This window comes from Plasmodium gonderi (genome assembly GCF_002157705.1).
Source record: "Plasmodium gonderi DNA, contig: Chr03, whole genome shotgun sequence".
In the NCBI taxonomy this organism is placed as follows: domain Eukaryota; phylum Apicomplexa; class Aconoidasida; order Haemosporida; family Plasmodiidae; genus Plasmodium; species Plasmodium gonderi.
The window spans coordinates 631,062-639,539 of NW_021628927.1; the positions used below are offsets into that span (position 1 = coordinate 631,062).

Consider the following 8,478-nt stretch of genomic DNA (forward strand, 5'->3'; position numbering starts at 1 on the left):
TATATATATATATATATATCCTTTTTTTTAAAACATAAATATATGATGCACAATGTTCATTAAATAAAAAGGCAAATATTCAAAACTTCATAACTTCAAAAATGTTTAAATTCAAAAGAAAAAAAAAGAAAAAAAAAAAAAAAAAAGACTGAATCAGAAACATTAGGGTTACGTAAAAAATTTTACTATTAAATAGCTTGAATTAAAAAGAAAAAAATTAAATAGCACTTTTCCCATTAAGTAATTTTAAAAGGTATTGCTTTCTAATTATTAACTGCTTTCCTATTATATGTGACACATATGGTGTGCATAAAAAATCATTGGAACAATTTAAAAGTTTTTTAATTTTTGATACACTTTTCAGAATAATGTCTTCACAAAACCAAAAGATAATTTCTTTTCTTCTTAAAATATTTGATTCCCTTAAACATATACGATTTATGTAATCAGGAATACTCGGGTGTTTCAAATAGATATGCAATGGGCCTGTATACCATGCATGTATAATTTTATATGGGAATGAATAAAAGTATATTGGCTTGAAAAAAAAGTTTACTTGGAATTTGTTTTTATCTGTTTTTTCATCACATAGTGGTAGGTACAAATGCTCAAATGGTAAATGCATGTTCATAAATACATCTAAATTTGTGAACTCAAGAAAAATGGAAGCTTCATTTAGAAAATAATACACGTTATTACAAACGTTACTTGGATACAGAAATTTTTTTTTTTTTATATCATCCTTTTTTATAAGTCCATTTTTTATATTTTTCTCACATTTGTCTTTAACATTTAAAACGCAACTTTCCAGTTTGTCGATCTTCTTTAAAATGTTTTTATAATTTAAACAGTCACTTATGCTATCGCAAAAATCGCACCTATTTTTCACATTTTTAAGGATAATATCATATAGGGTCATTATAAATCTCTTTTGTTGATTGAAATTTTTTTCATTTGCTGACATTCTATTTGTTTTTGACATGTCTTTTTCTTTTCCTTTTTCTGTACTACCTCGTTTTTCTCCTCCATTTGCTACACAATTGCGCGAGTTCATTTTATCTCCACCCAATTCATACAATTTCGTTTCCTTATCAGAGGAGTCTATGCCTGCTTCAATTTCCTTTTCTGTTTCGAATTCTTCGTGGAAGGGGTTGCAGATATATTTCTTCTCCTTCCTTTCTCGTATATAATTCTTCCATATGGTACTCATAAACTCCTTTTTGTCAAGCAGGTCCACATAATCTTCGGCATTTTCAGCAATTGGGATATTTTTAATTTTTTCATTTGGTTCTGAAAAAAAGTCATGGCCAATAATTTCACAGGCTAATAGTCTTTCATATGGAACATAATTCAAAAGATCTGTCAATAAGTTCCAGTAATCATCACTATAATTTAGGGGATATTCAAATTTATTATAACACTTTTTTATATTTTTTTTTCTATTAGAAAAATTTTCATGGCATACATCTTTTAAAATAATAGCCAAATATTTATTTGTTAATCTGCTATGCCAATATTCCTTATTTCCATTCATATGTTCTTTTTGTATATTTAATTTAAAGTCCTGTAAATATTTTTCCTTTTCTTTTTTATTTCTAAATTTGAATATACCCGAACCAATGTTCTTTACTGTTAATTCAATTCTAAAAAAAGACTGAAGTTCATAGTAAAAATTGTATGTCAAGTTGTTATTAATTATTAAAAACAAAAACAAAATTTTTTTTTCTATATTTTTTTTATTCATCAAGTGTTTATTCATTTTATAATACTTCACAAACTCATTTTTTATATATGCAACTTTGTCAATTTTTATGTAGTCTTTGAATTTTAAAATGAATAACTTATAATGGGATGTAAACAATTCTAGGTTATTAAAATTATTGTCATTTCTTTTATTTTTCTTCCCATATCCACGGTTGTTACTCTCCATATGATTCTTTTCTTCGTCCTTATTATGATGATTTTTTCTTGATGAATTATTTCCTCTATTATTTTGCTTCCCTGAATCATTAGAATTGTCTGCATGTAATGTTTCCTTTTCTTTCAGGTCCTTAGAACAGCGTCTCGAGCCGATATCTCTACCACCCGACTGTTTGGAGGTGCTTATTTTTTTTATTTGTCCTTTATCCGTACATTTGTTATTATTGCAAATGTTTGTATTTTCATTTATGTTGTCACTCTTGAAATCATTGTGCTGATCATTCACATTAACATCTGCATCATCACTCATCTCGTTATTTGCATCCTCACCCTTCGAACTATTTCCTGTGTCCTTTGTTTCTCCATTCTTTTTTAAATTCTCATTCTCCAAGCATTCGTTATCCCATTCCAAAGTGACAATGTCATAGTAATTCATTATGCACTTTAAATAAAAAACTTCTTCACCTTTTGATAAATTCAAATCAGCCAGTATTATGCTATTCAAGTCTACATTTTGGTTTTTCCACACATTGTTAATACAATTTTCGCTCGATTTTTCTGATATAATATATTCATAAGAGCCGATCCCACATTTCCCTAAATCCGCTAGAATGATACCTAAAGACCAGCTGTCACATCTTACATCGAAAGGAAGATATTCTGTTGAATTGTTATTTGTCTTTTTGTTGTTTTCATTAGAGTTTATTTTCCCATTTGATTTGTTTCTTTCGTTATTCACATATTTCTCGTTACTAACTCCATCGTTGTTTTTGTTTTTCACATTGGTTCTTTGATGATTTAAATTTTTTCTTTTTGAAATATCTTTCTTATTCTGGCCATTCTTTTTCTCCTTTTCTTTTTTAGAATCGTTAATACTATTACCTTTTCCTTCTTGTTTTTGTTGTTGTTCCTGTTGTTGTTCATCTTCTTCTTCTTGTTCTTCTTCTCCCTCTTTGCTCAGAAAACAGAAATTTGTGGATGAGTTTATATTTACAATATTAAAATTATTTAATGAGTTCTTAACACATACTGAAGACTTTTGAAGTTCCTGAAATCTGTCATCAATATTGCCAAAATTTTGTTCATAAAAATGAACCAGCTTATTATATTTTGATTGTCTAAAATTTCCCTTGTAGTCATAACATAATCCCTCCGGTGCCATGGTATATACCGTTCCTTGAAAGTAAGAAGACAACTGATTAATAAACTGATGTTTCCATTGATTTAGTATGTTTTTATAATTTTCTGTAGAATGTTTAGAATTTTCTAAATGAAAAGTTGCATATTCCATTGCTGAACAGCCAAAGTCCGATATACACAAATGCCACTTCAAAGGATTATATATATTATGTACATTTGTATACACCAAAATATTTTGCAATTTAATATCTGTCAAACGTATCATGTTAGATTGATAACATGTCTGTAGGAAGCTAATTCCATTTACTATTTGGAAGAAGAGGAATTTACATTCTGATTCGGTCAGTCCACAATTATATACTTTTATGTTATCATATATAAAATCAAAGGTGGGGTGTTCTATTTCAACTACATTATTATTTAATTTCATTTTTATTTTTTTTAATTTTTGATGACATAAACCTACACAAGTGTGTTCATCTTCATTTTTGTAACATTTGTATTTTTTCCCAAAAATTATATGTATTAGTTTTAAAATTTTGTTAACTCTTTTTCTTTTTTCATATTCCTTTTTTCTATGAAATATTAAATTTTGAAGTAATTTTCTTAAATCACCATTAGCGCAATGCATTAATATTTCATAATTTCGTTTTTCTTTTAAATTTCCATCCTTTGTGCTTATAGGTTTAATAACATTGCTATTAAAATGACATAGCAATTCCTGTTCCCTTACAAATTGAAATTCATTCCCTTTTCGATTGACATCAATTTCTTTTATGGCTAATTCGAAATGGCCTTTATGGTTGCAACAAAAACATTGGCCTTCTTTTTTATTATTTCCCACTAATGTGTGTTCTGAATTATTTGTCAATTGTTCTTTCCCGTTCATTGTAAAATTATTGTTATCAATTTGAGCACTACTTTTTTCTTCTTTTACACCGTTGATGGAAGAGCTTGCATTTTTTATGGAGAAAGAAATTGGTCTCAGTTTTTTCATATTGTGAGAGTTATTATATGCCTCTTTTGGGTCCAAGTTAGTTGTTCCTTTTTCCTTGTGTTGTTCTAAAAAATTTTTCAGCTTGCTACCAGTGGTGCTATTACTACTACTACTGCTACCACTAGTAGTACTACTACCGTTGGCAGTGCACTGTATTAATAGATTCACAAATTCTAAACTATTTATTTTGTCAATGTAAAATTTTAAATCCTTACTGTTATGGTCAACATTATACAAAGCCTTTCTTACGCTTCCATAGGAACCCTTCCCGACAAAATTATCTACATAGCTAATGTATCCTAAGTTTGACCACAGTTTTTTTTTCTCATTATTTATTAAATAATCCTTTTCTGCTGACGATGAATTTAAATCTATTGCTACATCTTTCACACTGTTTTTTTTTTTATAATTTACATGTGCATTACTAGTATCATTTGGATAAATCACTGATTTAGTAATTTTATAGCTGTCTTTATCAATGGCATCCTCCTTTTCATCCATTATATTTGTTTTCTCATCACTAATTTTTTTTTTTATATCTGCATCCTCATTATTCTGTATCTCTACATATTCTGCCACATTGTTTACAGGATTTTCATCACTAGCATATGCATTTAGTCTTAAATTCATAATGTCCTTTACTCTTTTTTTCTTCTCTTCATCGATGAAACTTTTTTTTATGTCACATGGTTTATTATCATTTAATTCCTCTTTTTTTTTTATTATTATATCCTCCTTTGTGCTATTCTCTTCGAGTACATCTAGAAAAATATCTTCTTCTGCACTTCCTAAAAAGGCATCTCCTTCTTTCGTGAGCATTTTCTTATCATTTGCAATCATTTCGTCTTCACCCTTACTTGACTCTTTCATTTGGATAATTATTTTATTTTCGTGCCTTGTGTGGTTAACTGGTTTATCTGTTTCGTTGTTAGATTCTTTCAGTATGGAAATTTCCTTCTGTGGAAAATTTGCTTGAAGAGGATCCTCCTTTTGTTCATGAGCACCTTCACTACTGCTAATCGTTGTATTGATCTCTTTAATGGGAATAATTTCTTCTGCATCAGTTGTCTGTTTTTCTGAGAAATTTCCTTGCAAGAACTCTTTATTTTTATCTTCCTTATCCAAATTACTTCCTATACTTTCTCCCTCTTTTGTTTTGTCTGTTCCTTCTACACTGTTCTTTTTTTTCATTTTATGAAATAATGAATTTTTCTGTTCAGGAACATGTGTGTCGTTTTTCTCCTTCCTAATCTTTTTCTCTTTTTCATTTATTTTCATCTGTTCAGTATTCTTATCATCCTGTTTGTGATTTTCCATTTTTAGCACATCTGTTTCGTTTTTTTTGTCATATTCTCTCTTTCCAACGTGATCCACTTCTTTTTCTACTTCTCCTTTTACTTGATTGCTAACATTTTCTTGTTCCCTTTTTAGTGATTTGGTGCAATTTCTGTTTTCCCCTGTTTTTTCTTTATCAACCTGTGCTTCATTTTCCCTAAGTTTTTCATTTTTTTTGCTTTTATAATCACCCTTCTTGGCGCCATTCTCGACAATATTTAACATTCTGTTATTATCCAATTTTGGGGTGTCCTCAAATTTTTTCATTTTTTTCTCACTTTTTCGAAGCACTATTGCAATTTGATCATCTTTTACAGTGTTTTTGTTTTGGTTTATGTCTTTATGCTTTCTTTTTTTTTCAGTTAAATTATTGTTCTGGATTTGTGTAGAATTGTGATTCTTTTCTTCACAGTTTTTCATGAGTGTTACTTTTTTTTTCCCCTCTTTTTTATTTTCTATAGTAACATTATTAATATGGATATTTCGGCTCATGAGGAAATCATATTTCGACAGATTTTTCCCATTTAAATTCTCGTGTAATAATTTATTTTTTTCTATATGTTCTTTTCCTGTGCGTGATCTCAATCTATCTTTTATCGTGTTTGATTTAGTTATGTCGGGATTTTTATCATCTTTTATGTACTTTGCGCTATTTTTCTTTTTATGGGGATCCATATCATCTTCTATATATTTTTCTGGACCTTGGAAATTCATTATATTTGTCAAAACTTGACTATTTCTTTTGTTCACAACTATTTGGTTTTTACTGCTATTTTTTGACGATATTTCCTTCTCAACTTTTTTGTAACTGCATTCGTTTTTATCTTTCTTAAAATCGAATTTCTGTTCTTTACCCATCAATAGCTGATTTTCATTTGTTAGGCTTTTTCTACTATTGTGATTTTTTGTTATAAGCACGCCGAAATTGTCCTTCTTTGAGTCTTTTTTCCTTCCACTTATATGGTAATTTTCTCTTAATTTGTCCCCACCATAACAATCCTCTTTGTTTTGATGAAAAAACACTTCTTTTGAATTTACACATTCTGTGTCTCTATTCAGTGAATTTCCTTTGCTTTTATGCTTTTTTTTTTGAGTACTAGAATGATTTCTCATTAAATGTGCAATTTTCTTTTTTTTATCCCTCCGTTCATCTTTCCTTATGTTTAAGTCATTTTCTCTTTCCTGTTCTCGTTCTGATTTTTCGATTTGCTCCAATTTTTCATCTCTAACAAATGTCCCCTCTCTATTCGATTTGTCCACTCTTTTCCTCGTCATCCCTTCTTCATAATTTGCATTTCCCCTAGCTAACATTTCCGCCTTATATTTGCAAAAGATGCCAGGATCAGATAAAACTAACGCATTCATTTGTTCTTTAGGTAAATTAGAATCCTTGCAATTTAAAACATTAATGTTTAAATTGTTTTTATTTGAATATTTGCTATTATTGGAAGAAATGTATCTACCAGGATCAACATTGTTTGAGACTACATTATATACGGGAGTTGGATAGTTTGATAATAAGTTTCCATTTTTTAAATTTCTGTAGGAATAATTGGATAAATCAGATTCCTGAAAAAACGCCTTATTGGAATGGTTAATATTAAAATCCTTTGCTTTTAATGAGTTGACATTTTCTGTTGGTGTAAAATCGAACATATTAGATGTGTATTTTACATTGCACGAGTTGTTTACCATGTTATAATTCATTGGATCCAAGACTGGTGTTGTTACATTACTATTAAATATATTGTAATTTACGTTATTGGAGTTAGATATATTAGAAAAATTCAGATTATTATATATAGAATTTAGAGAATTCAAATTAAATTTCAAATAATCACTTTTATATGGACTTGAATTGTTCGAATTATTTTTCTGATTTTCTGATGCACTAGTATTTAGCATGCCACTGTGATATATGCAATTGTTATAATTGTTATAATCTGAGCACTTCATTGCATTATTAAAATAAGTGGAATTCATGTTTAGTAAATTGTTATCTGTTGTGCTTGTCCTGATAGCGAATGAATTAAGCTCATTATAAACTTTACTTAGATTATAGACATTGTTAGAATTTGGTGTATTCGAATCTAAGTAACCCATATGGCTTTGTATTATTAAATTGTTATTACCATCGTTCATTTTATGTTGATAATTCATAATGCCATTATTGGGGAAACACATGTTCACATTATTCGCGTTAATTTCATTAGATGAAATAACGTCATAGTTTTGTCTAAATACCTTGTTATCGTAGCTCCATTGTGGATTATTTGCGTATGTGCACTTTATATTGTCTCTTTGTATTTTTTCGCAATTTCCTGGGTCTGCATTGTTTATATTGAACTCGTTTCTTGAATCTAAAACATCCCCCTCATTGCAATTTGAGGGGGATCTATCACAGAAATAATTTCCGTCTATTTTGTCGTTACTGCTGTTTTTACTGCTTCCGTTACTACAACTATTGCTGCTTCCGTTACTACTGCTTTTGCTTCTTCCGCTACTACTGCTTTTACTGTTTTCGTTACTACTGCTTTTTCTGCTTTCGCTATTATTACTTTTAGTGTTGTCGTTACCACTGCTTCTGTTGCTTCCGTTATTACTGTTGTTACTATTATCTTTCATATTGTCTTCTTTATTTTCATCACTTGTGTCTCTTTCCATTTTGACGCCAGGAGGACATCATTAAAACATCCAACTTGTGTATATTAATTTATGCAAAAGGCAAAGAGTCTTACAAATAAACACATTTAGTATCAACAGTGGAAACTATTTGAAAAAGGAAAAAGACTTCAAAAAGCATCAGATTTTGTGGACACTCCCACTGTATTTAAAAATAGGGGGGAACTTCCTGTCCTCTGTGTTTATTATCGTTTCGCATATTTTATTTTTTATTTTTTATTTTTTTTTACGTGTTAAACGTTTATTATTCGTTTTTAATTGTTTATATCTTTTGTTTTCTCCTCTTATATTTGGCCTATGACACCTTTTTGGTAATACAAACGCTTAGTTATCATGTAGTAAATTAAAGAAAAATATATACTTTTTTTTTTCTTTTCTTTTTTATATATTTTTTATGCTATTTT

General features: G+C 28.9%; 1 protein-coding gene across 1 annotated transcript; it reads right to left on the reverse strand.

The window, feature by feature from the left end:
• Window positions 1-217: 217 nt before the first annotated feature.
• On the reverse strand, window positions 218-8,056 carry PGO_031250 (protein kinase domain containing protein; the record flags this gene model as incomplete). Its single annotated transcript, XM_028686109.1, has 1 exon — window positions 218-8,056. The coding sequence occupies one exon, from the start codon at window positions 8,054-8,056 to the stop codon at window positions 218-220; it is 7,839 nt and encodes a 2,612-aa protein (XP_028541910.1).
• Between the last annotated feature and the right edge of the window lie 422 nt (window positions 8,057-8,478).